This window comes from Pimephales promelas, chromosome 14 (assembly GCF_988280905.1).
Source record: "Pimephales promelas chromosome 14, fPimPro1.hap1.1, whole genome shotgun sequence".
Lineage (NCBI taxonomy): Eukaryota > Metazoa > Chordata > Actinopteri > Cypriniformes > Leuciscidae > Pimephales > Pimephales promelas.
In genome coordinates, this window is record NC_142782.1 from 2,949,807 (window position 1) to 2,973,428 (window position 23,622).

General features: G+C 43.7%; 1 protein-coding gene and 1 long non-coding RNA gene across 3 annotated transcripts in view; one reads left to right on the forward strand and one right to left on the reverse strand.

The window, feature by feature from the left end:
- The window catches only part of vps13a (vacuolar protein sorting 13 homolog A), a 108,384-nt gene that overhangs the window by 57,246 nt on the left and 27,516 nt on the right, over positions 1 to 23,622 (forward strand). For both annotated transcript variants that reach the window (XM_039674912.2, XM_039674914.2), the window contains 3 exons: positions 20,379 to 20,460; positions 20,591 to 20,660; positions 20,745 to 20,859. In XM_039674912.2, coding sequence (XP_039530846.2) covers positions 20,379 to 20,460; positions 20,591 to 20,660; positions 20,745 to 20,859 — 267 coding nt within the window. The remainder of the gene's footprint in view (positions 1 to 20,378; positions 20,461 to 20,590; positions 20,661 to 20,744; positions 20,860 to 23,622) is intronic.
- Positions 5,367 to 12,927, reverse strand: LOC148973619 (uncharacterized). Its single transcript, XR_016146439.1, has 3 exons — positions 12,824 to 12,927; positions 11,782 to 11,904; positions 5,367 to 5,947 (listed from the first exon to the last, which is right to left on the reverse strand). It is a non-coding gene; the product is annotated as an uncharacterized LOC148973619 (long non-coding RNA).

Sequence of the window (23,622 nt, forward strand, 5' to 3'; positions counted from 1 at the left end):
AATACAGAGATACCAAATGTTTGGAGGTTTCACCATGAAAACAACTTCTCCTTGGTCTTTAAAAATGTCTAACATTAATTTAGTGATCAAATGTAGCACTCTTTTTGAAATATGGTAATATATTGTAATTATAATTTAAATCTAACTACTTTTCAAATTGTATTTCATCAACCAACATCTCATGAAAATGTTATGGGGTTTCAAATGAAAAAAATGACTTTGCGTTACAGGGCATTGATTTCATTCATGTCCACTGTAGAGAACATCAGGACATAAATCATGTTTATCAGGCATTCTGGGAGACATAACAAGTGAATATGTAAATAAATTATACGTCAATATTCTTATGACATATTAGATATTATTATTAAAATGTTGCTTATTATTACGCCAATGCTTACACTTCTTTCCTCATTAAATGTTGCTCCAAGAACACATTAATGTGCAAATTAGATACAGTGTATAGATACTTTGCATTGAATGGGAATATTAATTTATGCCAATTTTACCCATATATTGCATAAAGTAAATTGGTGTATCAATTAATTCCATTATATCTTTCATAACATAGTTGATAATCATCTTTATACAAATTTTAGTTCAAAAAAATCCTGAAACCCCAAAATGTATTGGTGATTGGAAAAAAAATCCCATTGTTTTTGCCTACACATTGTATGCCATTTAATTTTAACAACTGAGTCCTGGTGTCCACTACAGAGGACAAAGTATTACATATGAATAAAATATAATTTTTCAAAAAGGTTTTTTTTTTTTTTTTACCATTTGTTTATTATGCTCTAAACAATGTGATGACATGAAAAAAAACTAAATTAAAAAAAAAAAACTTTCTGGGTCTCAGCTATTGTTGAAAACTAAAAATATTACTAGCCTATTTCTCAACTGTCTCAATACAGAGTAACTATCCTCAAAATCTTTATTATTGTTATTATTATTATTGTAACAGACTTTGTTATATAGTACATGACATAATCAACACAGTCTGTTACTATAATACCGGTTATGATTTTCTGGCGCTCGTTGTATGTGTGTATGCAATGTATTTTTCCCCTCGGGGCTTGCCGTAGATGGGTCGTGCGCACTTGCTAGGCTACTGGAGTGTCGCGGGTGTTTGGAGATCTGATGTGTGGTATAATAAAGTGGAGAAGAGTTCAAACTGCTATGTTTATTATTTATTCAAACTGCTACCCTTACACCTTGAAGGATAAGTTCTCCTGCGGGCTATTTTCTCCAACTTAAACCGATACCGTGACTAGGCGCAGTTGCGCACGAATTGTCTATGCACGCGCGAGGTGTCTAGAAGATTATGCGTATCATGACTTAAACGCTGGCAGACAGAGCAGCAGTTGTAACTTGTAGGCAGGTATATTGACCATTAAATCAGAATTTTGTTGTCTTGAACTATTCATTCAGTCATATTCATTCATTCATTGATTTATGTCACTTGTTTAAGTCATCTAAAAAAATAAAAATAAAAAATAACCTCGATTAGGGGGCCCCCTGGTGGCCAGGGGGCCCCAAGCAGCCGCTTAGTTCGCTTATGCCTCGGGCCGGCCCTGCCCCTTTCTGAAGGGTCTAGAGACAAAAGAAAAACATGATTGCACTTCTGGAGAAGCGGTCATCACAATTATCACTTGATTTTATCAATAAAAGCCTTCCTTAAAGACCTGACATTTTGCCTTCACTTTGGGGACAATATTTTTTATGTCCATTTTGGGGACATTAAACACAAACTCTGGTCAAGTCATACTTTGAGGACCATGGTGATACACAAACTCTGGTCAAGTCATACTTTGAGGACCATGGTGGTACACAGACTCTGGTTAAGGTATACTTTCAGGACTATGTTGAGAGATGTTATATTATTTATCCTAAGACAGAAGTAGAATATTACAATTCAAAGTTCCAATACTAGTGGACACTGAAATCAAGCTAGTGCAGAGATAAAGGTGTGAGAGAGTACACTGGGTTTTCATTTCTTCAAGATCACTGTAAATGAGTAGCCTACATTTTTGTTGGATTTGTAGCTTGAGATCAAGTGCCTTTCCCCTCAGTCGGGAAATGACAATTAACATTCAGAAATATTATTGATTTGACTGTATTGACTATCAGAGATCAAAAGATGAACATAATTGTTGCAATTTGCAAGTTATTTTATGTGAAGCTGCTTTGAAACAATCTGTATTGTATAATGCGCTATAGAAATAAAACTGACCTCACTTCATGGCAGAGAACACAACACACTGACCATGGCCTGCATCCCTCAAGTTAATTTAGCACCGACTGCAAACTAATCATCATCATCACAAAAATGTCTTGAGGGTTTTCCTCACCAGAGTCAACTTTGGCCACTCACTGGGGCTTTATGGCATTAGGCATTTCTTCTATAAAGTGTAGTAACTGTCAAAAAAACTATATACAAATAAAAAAAGATACACACTCAGACTAAATGACTTTTTGGGGACTCTAGTGATACACACACTCAGATTAAATGACACTTTGGGGACTCTAGTGATACACACTCCGATTTAATGACACTTTGGGGACTCTAGTGATACACACTCCGATTTAATGACTCTTTGAGGACACTAATGACACACACTCCGATTTAATGACTCTTTGAGGACTCTAGTGATACACACACTCCGATTAAATGACTCTTTGGGGACTCTAGTGATACACACACTCCGATTAAATGACTCTTTGGAGACTCTAGTGATACACACACTCCGATTAAATGACTCTTTGGGGACTCTAGTGATACACACACTCCGATTAAATGACTCTTTGGGGACTCTAGTGATACACCCACTCCGATTAAATGACTCTTTGGGGACTCTAGTGATACACACCCTCCGATTTAATGACTCTTTAATATTAAGAGTATTAAACATTGTGTTGAAAATACACATTGCAGTTAATGACAGAAATTCAAAAAGATATAAAAATAAGAAAAGAACAATGACAAATCTAATAAGTTGGAGGTGGGAATGATTCTCAGTGTCCAACCATCCTCTATACTTCCTTCATCCACCCTTCTTCAAAATCTCCATACTATCTCCTTTACATTTACTCATCCTTTTCATCGTTTACATCTGCTGTGTTGGACATTGCCTTGTGCAGCTGGGAGAAAATGAAAACTGAGACATGAGTCTGACACTTTCTGCTTCCCGTAGTGACGCTCACACTGTGTTTGCATACTTTACCACAGCTGAAGTGAAAATTGCATTATTTGCCTAAACACGTTTCAGAGATGTTTTCATGCAATACATGAACCGCTTAATACAACGTTTGTTTGAACAAGAATAAAGATATTTGAAAAAGCCTCTTTCCAAAGTTAGTTAAACCTCCTTAGAAAAAGAGGCAACTTTGCCCACAACACAGATGTGGTGAGACATGGGGAGAAAATAGACAAAGAATTTATTCACTGCATTTACTGCCAAGGGTTTTTTTTTTAACAAGCATAGCCTTTGGAAAAGTATCAAAAACTGTCCCCTGAAGCCTAAAGAGGATGATGCCCAGGGCCGGAAAAGAATTCAAACTCTGTGTTCTAAACACACCAATAGGCTTACAAGTGAGCAAAGGTTTCAAGAAAATACTGTCCTTTATGAACAAGATTCTGTAAGATTCATGATCATGATCGTGCTGAGTGTGCCCAAGAATTCAGGAAAATACACCAGGAAAGGTGGAACTACAACCAAACAACTCCTACAACATTGTGACTACATACAAAAACCGATGTGTGAGCATTAGTGGAACTGAAGGTGTGAGACTAAAAATATGTGATCCTGTCATGCAGAGAATCCGGCCAATGGTGGATCAGTTGTGTCGTCTCTCACCGGACTCTGATGTCACACGGCACAGTCACAGGGCTTCGCTGTCTGAAGTCGGACACAAGTTTTAACCATCATTCACTGCTTCAGGTCAGCCGCCGATCAGTCTGTGCAGCGCTGCATGAAGTCCAACAAGCCTTTTCTCTCCTCCCCTCCTTCTTTCAATCCCTCTTTACAGTCACTCCCTCTTTCACTCCCTCTTTCAATCCCTCTTTACAGTCACTCCCTCTTTCAATCCCTCTTTCAGTCCCTCTTTAAGAGTCACTCCCTCCCACTCCCACAACAAAGAGCGATGGAAAGAGGGAGTGAATGTAAAGGGGGACGGAAAGCGGGAGTGAATGTAAAGGGGGACGGAAAGAGGGGGTGAATGTAAAGGGGGACGGAAAGAGGGGGTGAATGTAAAGGGGGACGGAAAGAGGGAGTGAATGGAAAGGGGGACTTAAAGAGGGAGTGAATGTAAAGGGGGACTTAAAGAGGGAGTGAATGTAAAGGGGGACGAAAAGAGGGAGTGAATGTAAAGGGGGATGGAAAGAGGGAGTGAATGTAAAGGGGGACGTAAAGAGGGGGTGAATGTAAAGGGGGACGTAAAGAGGGAGTGAATGTAAAGGGGGGCAGAAAGAGGGAGTGAATGTAAAGGGGGACGGAAAGAGGGAGTGAATGTAAAGAGGGACGGAAAGAGGGAGTGAATGTAAAGGGGGACGAAAAGAGGGAGTGAATGTAAAGGGGGATGGAAAGAGGGAGTGAATGTAAAGGGGGACGTAAAGAGGGGGTGAATGTAAAGGGGGACGTAAAGAGGGAGTGAATGTAAAGGGGGGCAGAAAGAGGGAGTGAATGTAAAGGGGGACGGAAAGAGGGAGTGAATGTAAAGAGGGACGGAAAGAGGGAGTGAATGTAAAGAGGGACGGAAAGAGGGAGTGAATGTAAAGGGGGACGAAAAGAGGGAGTGAATGTAAAGGGGGATGGAAAGAGGGAGTGAATGTAAAGGGAGATGTAAAGAGGGAGTGAATCTAAAGGGGGATGGAAAGAGGGAGTTAATGTAAAGGGGACGGAAAGAGGGAGTGAATGGAAAGGGGGACGGAAAGAGAGAGTGAATGGAAAGAGGGAGTGAATGTAAAGGGGATGTAAAGAGGGAGTGAATGTAAAGGGGACGGAAAGAGGGAGTGAATGTAAAGGGGACGGAAAGAGGGGGATGGAAAGAGGGAGTGAATGTAAAGGGGACGGAAAGAGGGGGATGGAAAGAGGGAGTGAATGTAAAGGGGACGGAAAGAGGGGGATGGAAAGAGGGAGTGAATGTAAAGGGGAAGAAAAGAGGGAGTGAATGTAAAGGGGATGGAAAGAAGGAGTGAAAGAGGGAGTGACTGTAAAGAGGGATTGAAAGAGGGAGTGAAAGAGGGAGTGACTGTAAAGAGGGATTGAAAGAAGGAGGGGAGGAGAGAAAAGGCTTGTTGGACTTCATGCAGCGCTGCACAGACTGATCGGCGGCTGACCTGAAGCAGTGAATGATGGTTAAAACTTGTGTCCGACTTCAGACGGCGAAGCCCTGTGACTGTGCCGTGTGACATCAGAGTCCGGTGAGAGCGATTGGAGAGCAGGAAGACTCAGCCAGTGCAGTTTCTCCAGAGTGACTCATAAGCTCTGATGACGACACAACTGATCCACCATTGGCCGGATTCTCTGCATGACACCTGCATGTGTTTATTCTTACACCTTCAGTTCCACTAATGCTCACACATCTGTTTTTTTATAACAGTGAAATATAGTCGCAATGTTATATTGTGTCATGTTTAATTAAAAAAATAAAACTTATACATTGTAGACCCCACTTCATCTGTATTTACGCTTATGTTGAATTTTATTCTTATTCAAGCAGACGCTGTATTAAGCCCCACAAACCACCCTTTATTTCAAGAATCGTGATCCTGTTCTGCACATCATTTTTCACACCAGTCCATGTTCGCTGCTTCAAAGCTTCTGGCTCTGTATGAATGCATAGTCTTGCTTACCAGGAACATGGCATGTCTTCATGAACTTCATGTGTCTCTCTACTGCTTTTACCTCACTGTCCTTCCATTTCTTTTTGGGAGCATTTGAAGAACCTATGAAACAGTTGAAAAATAAATTCTCATTATTACATTCATCTCATTCTCATCTCAACTAAATCAGTGAGTAAAGACCAAATCAATGTGTAAAAAACATCCAAAAATCTAGCTGTGTCAATTGGTTTATGCTTATGCCGTTTATTAAATAATTATTATTTAATTATTTATTTAATTGACGCTAATATAGTAAAAGGATGACGTTGAGAAGTGATGTTTTTGGAAACAGAAACAGAAAAAGACTAACACTGTAATGTCTGGATGAGTAAGAGTAAGGAGCCCAGGGAGAAGAGAAGAACAGGCCCTGTGAGAGGTGCAGTGAAAGGTGCAGGTGAGAGGTGCAGGGAGACGTGCAGTGAGACGAGCAGGTGCAGTGAGACGAGCAGGTGAGAGGTGCGGTGAGAGGTGCAGTGAGAGGTTCAGTGGGAGGTGCAGGTGAGAGGTGCAGGTGAGAGGTTCAGGTGAGAGATGCAATGAGAGGTGCAGGTGAGAGGTGCGGTGAGACGTGCAGTGAGAGGTGCAGTGAGACGTGCAGATGAGAGGTGCGGGTGAGAGGTGCAGGTGAGAGGTGCAGGTGAGAGGTGCAGGTTAGAGGTGCAGGTTAGAGGTGCGGTGAGAGGTGCAGGTTAGAGGTGCAGTGAGAGGTGCAGGTTAGAGGTGCAGTGAGAGGTGCAGGTGAGAGGTGCAGGTGAGAGGTGCAGGTTAGAGGTGCGGTGAGAGGTGCAGGTGAGAGGTGCAGTGAGAGGTGCAGGTGAGAGGTGCAGGTGAGAGGTGCAGGTGAGAGGTGCAGGTGAGAGGTGCAGTGAGAGGTGCAGTGAGAGGTGCAGGTGAGAGGTGCAGGTGAGAGGTGCAGGTGAGAGGTGCAGGTGAGAGGTGCAGGTTAGAGGTGCAGTGAGAGGTGCAGGTTAGAGGTGCGGTGAGAGGTGCAGGTTAGAGGTGCAGTGAGAGGTGCAGGTGAGAGGTGCAGGTGAGAGGTGCAGGTTAGAGGTGCGGTGAGAGGTGCAGGTGAGAGGTGCAGTGAGAGGTGCAGGTGAGAGGTGCAGGTGAGAGGTGCAGGTGAGAGGTGCAGGTGAGAGGTGCAGTGAGAGGTGCAGGTGAGAGGTGCAGGTGAGAGGTGCAGGTGAGAGGTGCAGGTGAGAGGTGCAGGTTAGAGGTGCGGTGAGAGGTGCAGGTGAGAGGTGCAGTGAGAGGTGCAGGTGAGAGGTGCAGGTGAGAGGTGCAGGTGAGAGGTGCAGTGAGAGGTGCAGTGAGACGTGCAGATGAGAGGTGCGGGTGAGAGATGCCATGAGAGGTGCAGGTGAGAGGTGCTGTGAGAGATGCAATGAGAGGTGCAGGTGAGAGGTGCAGTGAGAGGTGCAGGTGAGAGGTGCAGGTGAGAGGTGCAGTGAGAGGTGCAGGTGAGAGGTGCAGGTGAGAGGTGCAGTGAGAGGTGCAGGTGAGAGGTGCAGGTGAGAGGTGCAGGTGAGAGGTGCAGTGAGAGGTGCAGTGAGACGTGCAGATGAGAGGTGCGGGTGAGAGATGCCATGAGAGGTGCAGGTGAGAGGTGCGGTGAGAGATGCAATGAGAGGTGCAGGTGAGAGGTGCAGTGAGAGGTGCAGTGAGAGGTGCAGTGAGAGGTGCAGGTGAGAGGTGCAGGTGAGAGGTGCAGGTGAGAGGTGCGGTGAGAGGTGCAGGTGAGAGGTGCGGTAAGACGTGCAGGTGAGAGGTGCAGGTGAGAGGTGCAGGTGAGAGGTGCAGTGAGAGGTGCAGGTGAGAGGTGCAGGTGAGAGGTGCAGTGAGAGGTGCAGGTGAGAGGTGCAGGTGAGAGGTGCGGTGAGAGATGCAGGTGAGAGGTGCAGTGAGAGGTGCAGGTGAGAGGTGCAGGTGAGAGGTGCAGGTGAGAGGTGCAGTGAGAGGTGCAGGTGAGAGGTGCAGGTGAGAGGTGCAGGTGAGAGGTGCAGGTGAGAGGTGCAGGTTAGAGGTGCGGTGAGAGGTGCAGGTGAGAGGTGCAGTGAGAGGTGCAGGTGAGAGGTGCAGGTGAGAGGTGCAGTGAGAGGTGCAGGTGAGAGGTGCAGGTGAGAGGTGCAGGTGAGAGGTGCGGTGAGAGGTGCAGGTGAGAGGTGCAGGTGAGAGGTGCAGTGAGAGGTGCAGGTGAGAGGTGCGGTGAGAGGTGCAGGTGAGAGGTGCAGTGAGAGGTGCAGTGAGACGTGCAGATGAGAGGTGCGGGTGAGAGATGCCATGAGAGGTGCAGGTGAGAGGTGCAGTGAGAGGTGCAGTGAGAGGTGCAGTGAGAGGTGCAGGTGAGAGGTGCAGGTGAGAGGTGCAGGTGAGAGGTGCGGTGAGAGGTGCAGGTGAGAGGTGCGGTAAGACGTGCAGGTGAGAGGTGCAGTGAGAGGTGCAGGTGAGAGGTGCAGGTGAGAGGTGCGGGTGAGAGATGCCATGAGAGGTGCAGGTGAGAGGTGCGGTGAGAGATGCAGGTGAGAGGTGCAGGTGAGAGGTGCAGGTGAGAGGTGCAGGTGAGAGGTGCAGGGGAGAGGTGCAGGTGAGAGGTGCAGGTGAGAGGTGCGGTGAGAGGTGCAGGTGAGAGGTGCAGTGAGAGGTGCAGGTGAGAGGTGCAGGTGAGAGGTGCGGTAAGACGTGCAGGTGAGAGGTGCAGTGAGAGGTGCAGGTGAGAGGTGCAGGTGAGAGGTGCGGTAAGACGTGCAGGTGAGAGGTGCAGTGAGAGGTGCAGGTGAGAGGTGCAGGTGAGAGGTGCGGGTGAGAGATGCCATGAGAGGTGCAGGTGAGAGGTGCGGGTGAGAGATGCCATGAGAGGTGCAGGTGAGAGGTGCAGGTGAGAGGTGCAGGTGAGAGGTGCGGTGAGAGGTGCAGGTGAGAGGTGCGGTAAGACGTGCAGGTGAGAGGTGCAGTGAGAGGTGCAGGTGAGAGGTGCAGGTGAGAGGTGCGGGTGAGAGATGCCATGAGAGGTGCAGGTGAGAGGTGCGGTGAGAGATGCAGGTGAGAGGTGCAGGTGAGAGGTGCAGTGAGAGGTGCAGTGAGACGTGCAGATGAAGGGTGCGGGTGAGAGATGCCATGAGAGGTGCAGGTGAGAGGTGCAGGTGAGAGGTGCAGGTGAGAGGTGCAGTGAGAGGTGCAGGTGAGAGGTGCAGGTGAGAGGTGCAGGTGAGAGGTGCAGTGAGAGGTGCAGGTGAGAGGTGCAGTGAGAGGTGCAGGTGAGAGGTGCAGGTGAGAGGTGCAGTGAGAGGTGCAGGTGAGAGGTGCAGTGAGAGGTGCGGTGAGAGGTGCAGGTGAGAGTTGCGGTGAGAGGTGCAGGTGAGAGGTGCAGGTGAGAGGTGCAGGTGAGAGGTGCGGGTGAGAGATGCCATGAGAGGTGCAGGTGAGAGGTGCGGTGAGAGATGCAGGTGAGAGGTGCAGGTGAGAGGTGCAGGTGAGAGGTGCAGGTGAGAGGTGCAGGGGAGAGGTGCAGGTGAGAGGTGCAGGTGAGAGGTGCGGTGAGAGGTGCAGGTGAGAGGTGCAGTGAGAGGTGCAGGTGAGAGGTGCAGGTGAGAGGTGCGGTAAGACGTGCAGGTGAGAGGTGCAGTGAGAGGTGCAGGTGAGAGGTGCAGGTGAGAGGTGCGGTAAGACGTGCAGGTGAGAGGTGCAGTGAGAGGTGCAGGTGAGAGGTGCAGGTGAGAGGTGCGGGTGAGAGATGCCATGAGAGGTGCAGGTGAGAGGTGCGGGTGAGAGATGCCATGAGAGGTGCAGGTGAGAGGTGCAGGTGAGAGGTGCAGGTGAGAGGTGCGGTGAGAGGTGCAGGTGAGAGGTGCGGTAAGACGTGCAGGTGAGAGGTGCAGTGAGAGGTGCAGGTGAGAGGTGCAGGTGAGAGGTGCGGGTGAGAGATGCCATGAGAGGTGCAGGTGAGAGGTGCGGTGAGAGATGCAGGTGAGAGGTGCAGGTGAGAGGTGCAGTGAGAGGTGCAGTGAGACGTGCAGATGAAGGGTGCGGGTGAGAGATGCCATGAGAGGTGCAGGTGAGAGGTGCAGGTGAGAGGTGCAGGTGAGAGGTGCAGTGAGAGGTGCAGGTGAGAGGTGCAGGTGAGAGGTGCAGGTGAGAGGTGCAGTGAGAGGTGCAGGTGAGAGGTGCAGTGAGAGGTGCAGGTGAGAGGTGCAGGTGAGAGGTGCAGTGAGAGGTGCAGGTGAGAGGTGCAGTGAGAGGTGCGGTGAGAGGTGCAGGTGAGAGTTGCGGTGAGAGGTGCAGGTGAGAGGTGCGGTTAGAGGTGCAGGTGAGAGGTGCAGGTGAGAGGTGCAGGTGAGAGGTGCAGGTGAGAGGTGCAGTGAGAGGTGCAGGTGAGAGGTGCAGGTGAGAGGTGCAGGTGAGAGGTGCAGGTGAGAGGTGCAGTGAGAGGTGCAGGTGAGAGGTGCAGGTGAGAGGTGCAGGTTAGAGGTGCGGTGAGAGGTGCAGGTGAGAGGTGCAGTGAGAGGTGCAGTGAGAGGTGCGGTGAGAGGTGCGGTGAGAGGTGCAGGTGAGAGGTGCAGGTGAGAGGTGCAGGTGAGAGGTGCGGTGAGAGGTGCAGGTGAGAGGTGCAGTGAGAGGTGCAGTGAGAGGTGCAGGTGAGAGGTGCAGGTGAGAGGTGCAGTGAGAGGTGCGGTGAGAGGTGAGGTCAGAGGTGAGGTCAGAGGTGCAGGTGAGAGATGCAGTGAGAGGTGCAGGTGAGAGGTGCGGTGAGAGGTGAGGTCAGAGGTGAGGTCAGAGGTGCAGGTGAGAGATGCAGTGAGAGGTGCAGGTGAGAGGTGCGGTGAGACGTGCAGTGAGAGGTGCGGTGAGAGGTGCGGTGAGAGGTGCAGGTGAGAGGTGCAGTGAGAGGTGCAGTGAGACGTGCAGATGAGAGGTGCGGGTGAGAGGTGCGGTGAGAGGTGCAGGTGAGAGGTGCAGGTGAGAGGTGCAGGTGAGAGGTGCAGGTGAGAGGTGCAGGTGAGAGGTGCAGGTGAGAGGTGCAGGTGAGAGGTGCAGGTGAGAGGTGCGGTGAGAGGTGCAGGTGAGAGGTGCGGTTAGAGGTGCAGGTGAGAGGTGCAGGTGAGAGGTGCAGGTGAGAGGTGCAGGTGAGAGGTGCAGGTGAGAGGTGCAGGTGAGAGGTGCAGGGGAGAGGTGCAGGTGAGAGGTGCAGGTGAGAGGTGCGGTGAGAGGTGCAGGTGAGAGGTGCAGTGAGAGGTGCAGGTGAGAGGTGCAGGTGAGAGGTGCAGGTGAGAGGTGCAGGTGAGAGGTGCAGGTGAGAGGTGCAGGTGAGAGGTGCAGGGGAGAGGTGCAGGTGAGAGGTGCAGGTGAGACGTGCGGTGAGACGTGCGGTGAGAGGTGCGGTGAGAGGTGCAGTGAGACAAGCAGGTACAGTGAGAGGTGCAGTGAGACGAGCAGGTGCGGTGAGAGGTGCAGTGAGACGAGCAGGTGCAGTGAGAGGTGCAGTGAGACGAGCAGGTGCAGTGAGAGGTGCAGTGAGAGGTGCAGTGAGAGGTGCAGTGAGACGAGCAGGTGAGACGAGCAGGTGCAGTGAGAGGTGCAGGTGAGAGGTGCAGGTGAGAGGTGCAGTGAGACGTGCAGTGAGAGGTGGAGTGAGAGGTGCAGTGAGAGGTGCAGTGAGAGGTGCAGGTGAGAGGTGCAGTGAGAGGTGCAGGTGAGAGGTCCAGGTAAGAGGTGCGGTGAGAAGTGCGTTGAGAGGTGCAGTGGTGGTGCAGTGAGAGGTGCAGGTGAGAGGTGCAGTGGTGGTGCAGTGAGAGGTGCAGTGAGACGTGCAGGTGCAGTGAGAGGTGCACACTCGCCTAACAATAAATTCTCAGTTTTGTAGATTAACATTAGTACTAAACTGCTTAGTCATAAATACTTGCCTATACATTTGCTGATGAACTTCTCTAGAAGCACAGGCTTGTTGGTTTCACAGGAAATGTGATGCTCAGCATCCTGCAGTGTTTTTTTTACGATTTGATTTCCAGGCATGGCGACTTTCTTTCCTGAAATGAGTGGAAAAAATAAATTAAAATAAATATAATGTGAATGAAATAAACAAGCATATTTAAAAAATCTTGATGGTTCACCGAAAAACATACGTAATTAACATACAATTACGTTATTTGTTGTTCCAATTGAGCCTCATGTTGTTTCAAACCTGTGTTGTGTTTTTTCTGTTCAACACTAAAGTAAATATTTGCATTAGCCTATATCACAGAGCTCTATTCAATGACAGCATGTGTGATTAGCCAACAGGAATTTAGATTAAAAAAAGGCAACATGCCAATAAACATTTGTTCTGTGTCTTGTGACCCATTGACATGAATCTACTGTATATTCAAATCTGAATTAAGAGATACAGCATACAGGAGATTTTCAGTCAACCAGCTAGATTCAAAGGGACTATTTTTAATGCGTTTTTGTCTGCTTTGGACATTGAAACACACAATAAAAATACTATATGTACCGTCATTGGCCAAAAAAAGTTATGTGAAGATTAATAATAATATAAACAAATAAACAAATAAAACATTTCACTGGAAAAAAAATATTTTGGGCAAATAATATCATAATATGTAACATAAAATAATAAATATATATATTAAAATAATTATATAATGATATAAATATAGAATTAATTATTTAAACTGACAGAAGCTATTTAACAACACTTTTGAGAAAAAAACAATGATAGGCTATCACTGACTCGGTTGTTTTGATTAATTTGGAATGTCTAAAAGTAGGCAATACACTTTTTTCCTTATTGCAACAAATCATCAAATTAGAAGCAAATCAATTATAACCAACAAGTAAAAAAACTAATCAAACCACTAAAATAAACCGCTTACTTAAAATAAACTTCCATATTTTACACTGTATATAGTTATCATGCATTCTCAGAACAAGAAGACTTGATCTCACCTTTCCTGCGTGGTAGGGAGGGGGTTGTCGTCTGTTTCGCGACCCACTGTCACGTGTCTGGATTTCCCGGGAAAATACAGTGACTGTCGCAGACTTGCGTCAATGACGTAGTACGTTTTGTGTTTCACGTTGAAATTGTAACTATATTTATTTGACCGAATAAAAAAACTCTGATGAAGATTCTATGTTTTAATCACAATAGTGCTCTTCAAACACACACACACACACAAAAAAACAAACAAACAAAAAAAAAACCTGTGGTGGAGTAAGTCTTTTAAACAAACCCAGCCGACTCGAACTAGAAACCAGTGCGCATGTCCGTACAAGCACAAGTTTAAAAGAGCACATAATACCTAAATAAGAAACCTAGATCTCTTGAACAGACATCTTCTGTTCTACTAATAGCATTGATTAATCAAAATAGTAAATTGATGTCTGCAAATACACAGCAGGGCTGATATTCAAGCTCTCAGTTTTGCACGAGTCTGTGTTGTAAATTATTTGAGTTAAGATGGGGGATAGACCTTATAAAAGTGCTTTAAAAACCCATAGCCACAAAAGATTGTCATATTGTGAGCAGCACTTCAGCTTAGCTATCTACCTGTCTGTCACCGCAATTTCAGCTCTCTGTGCAGTCAATTGGACTTTGGTCTCAGTCAGTGCAGTGGGGGAAGGGCGCTCGCGCGCAATTAGTTGTCAGTGTGGGGGAGGGCGATCTGGCAGATCACAGAATGAACAGATCTCAGTCAGACTGACAGTTACAGGCAGAATTAGGGTTAGTGCAGATCCAATGGCTTTTATAATCAAAGACAGAACAGAATATTTCTGTAAACAAACATTTAACGTGTCAGCTGGATTCATGATTCTTTTAAACACTTTTTTTCTTTTGTATGACTATATTCTGCTCTATCTATCTATCTATCTATCTATCTATCTATCTATCTATCTATCTATCTATCTATCTATCTATCTATCTATCTATCTATCAATAGAGAGAGAAAGAGAGATAGCCTATGTTTGCTGCTCTCCTTAATAAACAGTTGTGTGCACGAGCTATCAGCTCTACCAAACGTTTCCACTAAGAAACGAACATTGTTATTATGTTTTGATTGATACTGTGAAGCTGCTTTGATGCAATCTAAATTGTAAATAGCGCTATATATACTGTAAATATACTTGACTTGACCTGTCTGCAAGATGTCTGTTAAAGAAGTCAGTCTCAGTGCTGTGGGGGGAAGGGCAGGCTGATCACAGTATGAGCAGTTCTCAGTCAGACTGACAGTCACAGGCAGGGTTAGGGTTAGGGTTAGGGTTAGTCCAGATCCAATGGCTTTTAAAATCAATCTATCTATCTATCTATCTATCTATCTATCTATCTATCTATCTATCTATCTATCTATCTATCTATCTATCTATCTATCTATCTATCTATCTATCTATCAATAGAGAGAGATAGAGATTTATGTTTGCTGCAACTGCTCTCCTTTATAAACACAGTTCAGTCACTATTGCACACGTACGTGTGCAAGTACTATAGAGTTATCAGCTCTACCAAACGTTGATGTTTTTCCACTAAGAAACAAACACTGTTATTATGTTTTGATTGATACTGTGAATCTGTTTTGATGCAATCTATATTGTAAAAAATGCTAAATACTGTAAATATACTTGACCTGACGTATGTCTGCAAGATGTCTGTTAAAGATCACTTCATCTGGAAAGAATCTGCTGTTTACTTACATCTGATAGACACCTTTAAGATGTCAGTTTAACATACATTCTAAATCATTACATCTTAAAGACATCTTCTAAACGACTATTTGACATTTGACAGGTAACACTAGACGTATTGCAGATGAGCAAACACTCTTACGTCTTCCAGATGTAAACACACACATCAAATAGACATCTCTGTGATTTATGCGTGTTATCAGGGTTAGTACATTTCTTGAATCATCCTTAAGATTTACAAACAAGGAAAGTGCATTTCGTACAAGCAGCAGAACACAATAGATTACCATCAAAAGCCTGCAACTTGCTCAAAATCCTTAGTACATTATATATCAATGAACATATCAGTGCCTTGTGTCACTAACAAGAATGTCAAAATGCTTAGATGTTGTCAGTATAACTGTATCAGTACTTTTAGAAGTAAACAATGGCTACGATTTTGATCACAATGATTGAAAATACAAAAGACTGTCCTTTATCTGTATGCCACATAAACACACATGGCCACACATTAATCTAGAGCAGGAATGGGCTACTCCGTTACTTGAGGGCCACTGTCCTGCAGAGTTTACCTCCAACCCTAATGGGCTCTATGCACGGTGGTATTTCGGGTGAAGGTCTAAGGATGCTGGATTACTTCCACCAATCGTTGAGTCCAATGTTATACAGAGAATTTATATTGGATTTTATACTCTATGGTTATACTAAAGAAACATTTGTCACAAAAACAGACAAAACAGACACCCCTTATTGTGTTTATGGTTCTTTTTTTAATTATATTAAATAAACATAACTATATATAAAATTACACCTAAACGTATTCATATTTTGTTTCAAAGACGGGAGGATAGTAAATTTTGAAGACTCTGCCATAATCCCATTTGCCTTGGTTTTCCTCCACTTTAAATCTCCCCAACCGGAAACTGACGAGAATCATGCGTCAAATGCGGAACTTATGTGTGCATATAGTCTATTAAACACATCTGAACAAGCTAATCAATGTTTTCAAGATTGAAAACAAATTTTTGTCAGGGTTGGAGCTAAACTTTGCAGGACAGTGGCCCTCGGACCGGAGTTGCCCATCCCTGCTCAAGATGAGACTGATACACTGTTGGTGTGTTAAAAAATTACAGTATAATGTCATTGCAATAAAGAAAAAAAGACTTGTGAACAGTAGCCTTTAGTGAACACTGTCTGATCACACACCTGTTCTGTCAACAAATGCTTGAATGATTGAGGACACACACGTTGTTCTCATGGCTCACCTTTCAACCCGTCTCAGTCATGAGGTCATGACTGAACTTGATTACAAAAGCGACCCTTTTTTCTTCAGAAACCTACAGTCTTCCTCTGTTTTACCTCTGTATCCACCACACATCCTTACTCCTCTTCTTCTCTTTAGCTGTTTCCCCTGTTGTTCTTCTGTTCTCAGAGTGTGTGACGTTTTGTGCTCTGTTTATATGCCAGGGTAAGATCATGAGATGCACTCTGAGCGATTATAGAGAACTGGTGATCATTGATTGATCTAATGCTTTACATTCCCCTTCATTAGTGAAATACAGAATTCACATCTGCAATTCAACAATTCAGGACAGAAAAAGTCAAATAGAATTGTATAAAAAATATGTTTGACAGTTTGTGACAACTAGTTTTGCATTTAATGACTTGTGCATTTACAGTTATGCACTTACCATTCTGCATTTAATGACTTATGGAACTATGCCTATAGGCTATGTATTGAGACTATTCAATAGAGAACCAGTATAATACATTTTGATAAGCATGATATAAGCAATAAATCATTTAAGAATCAGCAGACACTTACCAAAGCATTTGCAATTTGTTCAAAAGAATGATAAACTGCTTTTATGATGTGCATAAGTGACTAGATGATGATGTCTAAAACAAGAATTTTAGTTGTGATCTGAGAAATGCACCAAATAAGCGACTGAAAAAAACATCAGTATAATTATTATAATAATATATTAGAATGTGTGCTGTAACTGCTCTCCTAAAATAAAATAATGCAATACATCTAAACTAATCAAATCTAATCTAATATACTATAATATAATATAAAGAGAAATGTTTGCTGTAACTGCTCTCCTCTATATAATATAATATAAAGAGAAATGTTTGCTGTAAGTGAATGTGTTGCTGTGGTAACGGACTCCTGCACGTGCGGTGGGCGGGGGTGTGGCGGCGGCCGCTCCGGGAAGTCATCTGATGTATTAAGTGAGTGAGAGGGAACGGCAGAAGGCAAAGTAAGAGAAAATACTTTTTTTTTTTGGTAAATCACTCATAAAAGCAAGCGATTAAGCATGTTTTCACATCTTTTTGTGGCTTGTGTGTCTTTATTAAACAAACTCGTTTGGAAATCATCACACCATGTTGACAGATTTAATCCTCCGCTTTTGGAATAAAAATGTATCGTACTTTTAAAATTCACATGACGCAATGTCTGTCCTTTCCCCGCTTCAAACTCGTTCCTGCATGATTAATAAACTTCTAGGTAAGTTACTGTGTAGTCTCGGTGACGCGCAGCAGCGCGATCTTCACACATAGAGATGCGGGAGCAAAACTGCGAGGATTAAAGTTTAAAAACATGCTCATATACGTCATGAAAGCTCCTGCTGCTCAGGGTAAATTAGTAAATGTTAATTTAAATAATAATTATTGGCAATTTATTTATATATGAATGTAGATTCTCTGTTTATCTATTTATAATAATGATTTTTTTGCCTCCGCCATCTTTGTTGATGACGTAATGGTCTCTGATTGGTCATATCAACAAGTCCCGCTCTCAGAGTCGCTTCCTGCGCTCTGATTGGTCAGAATCCCCAAAGTGTGTATCTTTTCCGGAAGTGCAGTACTCCTAGAGGGCGCTGTGTTATACACACTTAGTGGGGGGGGATACACACTTCACATACACAAATCACTTAAAAGTGATTTTTTGGGACAAGTGAGATTTTAAGTCTGGACACCATTTTAGAGCATGCTGAATGCCATTATATAGTCAAACAAATGAGGACATAGAAAATGTCCCCAATTTTTGAGGTGGTCCTCAGTTTACTGGTGTGTATCCTGGTGAATGTACCCAAAAGGGACATAAACAAACACACACACACACACACACACCACACACATAAATACATGTAAATAAAAATCCAAAAAAAAAAAAACATCAAATGTGTTTTTAGTCAGAGTATTATTTTATACAGAAACAAATATTTGTAATTCAGATAAGAATGAAGTTAGTGTTTTAAAATCTTAAGGAAAACAAATATATTGAAATATAGCACATGAATTTTAAATTCATTCAACTTCAATTACAAATACAATCTTACTTTTATTTAAAGCAAACTATACATTTAAAAGATGGGGGTTATATGCCTATTTTGTCATTTAAAAATATTGTTATGCAAAATTGTTATGCAAAAAGACAAGGACTTAGAGACAAGGACTTGTAGGAAAAATCGCAGCCAGCCACACACACACACACATAAACACAGACAACAGCCCTCCCCTCCCCACACAGACACACACACCCACACACACACACACAGAGAGAGAGAGAGAGAGAGAGAGAGAGAGAGAGAGAGAGAGAGAGAGAGAGAGAGAGAGAATCGCAGGGGAAATAAATCCATTCAAACTAAAATATCTGACTTTCTGTTGCTCAGAGCGAATGACTTTAAATTGGAAAGTTGATCGGCTTGACGAGAACAATATACGTGGTAAGTTTTGTAACTGTAGGTAAATTGAGCAAAGTTATAACACACTTTATGTGTCCTTTTTTAGTCATAAAATTCATTTCCTCGCCACGGCCAGACCGTTCGAGATATCAAAAATCCGTCCGGAATTGAGCATCCTCAATGTCTTGACTTCATGCACACTGAGTTTGGTTGTGATTGGTAAACACATGCCTTGTGATTTGATGTATTTCTCCTAGGACAATTATTCAAACAACCCATAATTCATAATTCATAAATAACTTCCATTTGAACTGTCATAAAACTTAGAGCACGAAAGTTGTTTGGCCTGATGTGATCTTTAATTGTACCGAGTTTCATATTAATTCATGCAAGTGTGTTTGATTTATGGACAAATTTTTGAATCCCAGTCCAGGGGGCGCTGTCGAGCCGCCCTGCCACGCCCGGTTACCAGCTTCAGCCCGGCCCTGATGGCCATGGGTTCTGACCCGTGTGCAAAGTTTCAAGAGTTTTAGAGGATGTTAAGGCCCCCGAAAATGCCAGAGAAGTTGCACACAGCAAATAAAGGGTTAAAATTAACCTGACAGGCGCCCCTCCTCTCACTCACACAGAGAGACACTGAGAGACTGGCAAAATTCTGAGATTTTCTCTACATTCAAACAAACATATCTGACTTTCTGTGGGTCCTAGCTAATGAGTGTCAATTAGAAAGTTGTCCGGCTCGAGGAGTACAATATACATACTGATTTTTGTAACTGTAGATAAAACTAACAACCCCACTTTTGTCAAAAGGTGGCGCTACTGAGCCCTCACCACACACGTTTCTGAAACGTTGCACATGTCTACTGGCTAATAAATGTGATGTGTCTGTCGAGTTTCATGCAATTTGAAGCATGCTAAGAGTCTCAAAAGCATCCTAAAAGAATGGTAAAGTTTGATGCGTTGCCACGGCAACAGTTTCAAAGATATCAAGAATCCATTTACAGGTCTTCATCTGCCATGTATTTGCATTATACAGATGAAGTTTGAAGCAAATCGAGTTAAAATTAGAGGGTGATTTCAAAGCATTTTGAAAATGACACACTTCCTGCTGCCAGTTGGTGGCGCTATAACTTTGACTCACAATAGTCACATCCATGTGATCGTCCTCTTACAGCGAACACACTGCTGAAGTTTCATCAAGATCGGTTGATGTGTGCTGAAGTTATGATACACTTCCTGTTTCACGTTTCTCGCCATAATTTTGTTTCCTCGCCACGGCCAAACCGTTCGAGATATCAAAAATCCCCTCGCAAACTTTCATCCTCAATGTCTTGACTTCACGCTGACCGAGTTTCGTCGAATTTGGATCAAAGCTCTAGGAGGAGTATTAAAAATTCCATTGCGAGTGTTTTACGAACAACCCTAAATAGCCGACTTCCTGTTGGGCTGGGGTAAAAAGTAAAAGCACGAGGTATAGATGAAACGATGAGATCAACATGTGTACCGAGTTTCATATTATTACATGCAAGCGTGTTTGATTTATGGACCAAGTGTTCGGACCACGTTCCAGGGGGCGCTGTCTAGCCCCCCTGCCACGCCCGGGTACCATCTTCAGCCCGGATCTGATGGCCGCGGGTTCTGACCCGTGTGCAAAGTTTCAAGAGTTTTTGAGCATGTTAAGGGCTCCAAAAGTGCCAAAAAGGTAGTAAAATAATAATACTAAAGAAAAATAATCCTTAGGAAAACAATAGGGCCTTCGCCCTTTCAGGGCTTGGGCCCTAATAACCGAGAAAATTTTGAAATAGACCTCAGATGCTGTGTCTGTAATTTAAAGCAGAACATCTAGCATAAATCTAAACTCGAACAGATTCATTAAAAGTAGTTATTACTCCACCACCTGTATGACATCATTAACCAATGTGGTTGAACGACCATTTTTCCCGAATACGGTTTCGGAAAACAGCCGTGACTAGCCAGTTTATTTCTTCAACGATGCATCACACTACGGTAGTGAAGCAGCGAGTTGCGGCATTGTATGAGAAACACCCCCCTTTTTCACATATAACACACAAATTCATATATTTATTATGGTCCATGCACAAAATATTATAACGCCCCTGTTCACTGATCAGATCCAAAACCAGTTGCCTGGAGCCATATTCCCATTTGTGTTCTACCCCGTCAAACCACCCAAGTCGGTCAGCATGGACTCAGGTCAGTTCATCCACGCACAAACATCTGAATTTGTATTTATTCATAATTATTTATATTTGAATTTGTTTGGGTCCAACAAATCTGTACTTATTACATATTCAAAATTTTTTTCTCTTTTTTTTAATTGAAGAGCCGAAACCGCTGGCTGACGTCAGCGTCATCACCAGAGCAGCCGGACACTCAGACATTCTGCGCATCAAGTGCGGTTCCTCTCCGTTTCGTTCCTCTCACTATCTCTTGCTCTCAAACAAATGGCAAAACATGTTTCATTTGTGGCCATACAGGTACTTTAAAGTGTTGATTCAGGAGATGGACCTGCGGCTGGATCTCGGGTTCCTGTATGCCATACTTGAGCTTCTCACTGCCGAACACGCCAGTGCTGTCACATCCGAACAGGAGGTAATGCTGCTATAAACTCAGAAGTGCTCTGAATGGGCTGCAACTCCATTAAAGGGATACTTCAGGATTGAGCATTAAGCTTTGTATTTGTAGGAAACCTGTAGTATTTTCAAATGACTGTGCTTTCCTCCCTCATATCCCCCTGAGACGAGAGATTTATGTATTTTTTTTGTCTGGAAAAAATCCTCAGATGACACAAAAATCGTCATTTTGCGTCATCGGAGGATTTTTTGTCCAGAGGCTGAAGACTACAGTCAGTAGTCAGTAGGGCCCTTTGATTTCCGCGATAACGAAATCACGGACGGAATCGCGGAATTGTCCAATTAACGCGGAATTTCGTGGATTTTTACATATTTGGTTTGAAATTCTGTTTTTGTGTGGGAGATGAACGCATGTCTGGTGAAAATGCAGACCAGGGGAAGCAAATCTGGGCGACACAACCCCCTCAACCCGTCATTTCAGCTCCAATAACGAAATCAAATCAATGAAGCAGCTCTCCACGGCTTTGCTTTCGTCGGCTAAAAGTTAAGAAACTCGACGCTATAAGCCGTCAGTGCCGAGCCGAGCAGTTCGCACGTGACTTATACAGTGTTTCACACACTAAACTAACTGCGTTTCGGTTTTAACAGTATTTAAAACGCACAGCGTATTCTTTCAGTTGTATTTCCCTGCTCTCACTCACGCGTCTCTCTCACACACACAACGTGCACACCGCGTCTGTCTATGAGGCGCCGGACTGGACAAAAGCGGCGCGAACTCCGTGAGAGACAGATTGTGACTTTATTTAAACTTATATAAACGATTAGAATTTATATTAAAGTTTAAAGCTCATAACCATATTTCGATGTTACTTGAAGAGTGCAGTGTTATGTTGCATCATGCAGTATTTGTCCTGAAAAGGCTTCTGAGTAAATGAGTTAAGTTGAGTTAAGCTTTATTTGCCATTTGTACCGGTACAGCTATACAGGTGCATAGGAATTTTTGTAGCAGAGCTCGTTGAATCAAACATAAAAGATAAACATTAAAACAGCTAACAAGCTACACAGCACACACAATGGACTTTAAGAAATCAAGACTTAAAAAATACGTTCAACGTCAACGACGAGCATCTTAATCCCATGTTAAGCAACCCCCCACCCCTACAATTGTTGGGGTGTCTGTATTAAAAATGTCTGTATAAAAAATGTCTGTATTACCTCAATAAATTTAAGGTCATTCCTAATTTATTTCTGTTTTTTAATACATTTTAATTATTAATTTTAAAAGCATACTATCTTTACAACTAAAATAACAGTCAAGGGTAAAAAAAAAACTAATTCCCAAAAATTAAAACGGAAAAAAACGGAACTTTGGAAAAAATAAAACGGAATTTGGGAAAAAAATAAAACGGATTTCATAGGGCCCTAAGTCGGGTCTGTCCCGCATGTCCTCAACCCGCCCATAGAGGGTGATCTCACTCACAGAATGAACACATAGTGTCGGCCATCTTTTTTTGGAAGCTAAGCTAGCAGAGCAGGCTCTTGTTCTGTGGAGAAAGCCGAGTAGTCGGGGTTACGTCCTCTTTTTCCCGGACATGTCCAGCCGTCGATGTCTGGGATTCAGCTTTTGCTTTCTGCAGTCGCCATTCATTGTTTACATGCACAGCTTTTGTTTCAGTCGAACTGAATTCATTCTGATTGGTGAATCTGATTGTAGTGTTTACATGAACGCTAAACAAGTGATCGGTTGATGTGTGTTTTAACGTTGCTAAGAAGATTCCCGCTCCTTCGTAAGAGATACGAGACCGGTGCGTCTCACAGGTGTCGCTCATCGGTTATCACGCCACCGGCCTCGCGCCGTTCTCCCGCGGCCCTCACTCGTCCCGCTCGCCTCAGTAAACATGATGAATGGCGACTGTAGAACGCAAAAGCCCAATCCCGGACATTTTGGGCGATCTGGAAACACATTTTCGGGCAGACTCATCATGGAGACTCACTAGTAGCCTAGACTTGTTGTTTAACGACTGCGCTCTGTTACCGGTAGGCGTGGCCTCCTAGGGCAGCAAAGCAAGGGCATTCTGGGAGTTGTTGTCTTTCATCCACATAAGCCAAAAATACATTTCCTGGCTTTTCTCAGTCTAGAAAGCTCCAAATTCAAAAATAATTTCACATGTCTACTATATAAATGACCCATTTTAAATACACATTCATCTTTCCAGAGGTGAAGTATCCCTTTAATGATTCGTCATGCACATCACCGGAACATGAGAGATTCGATGCTTGAAATTTAACATTCTAACTTTATTTAAAATAAACAGCCAAATCTGTCAAAAATGAGATAATAATAATATCGAGTGAATACTCTCCACACAGAGTATATGCTCAACAAATACCTTCGCTTATACTGTACCAGGGTAGAAACCTGAACATTGGCGCCTGATAATAACTAAACAAAAACTTTAGACGGACTTTGAGGCTTTTGCATCTGAAGTCTTCAATTATGTTTCTAATGAACTTTTCCCTCTCCTTCACCTACATATATTCTCTGGTTATATTTTTATATTACATACACTATTGTTCAAAAGTTTCAAAAAATAAAACATTACTTTTATTCTGCAAGGATGCATTAAATTGATCAAAAGACATTTATATGTTGCATAAGATTTCTATTTCAAATAAATGCTGTTATTTTGAACTTTCTATTTCTATCAATGAATCCTGAATTAAAGTGCATCACGGATTCTCTGAAATATGAAGCAGCACAACCGTTTTCAATATTGATAAT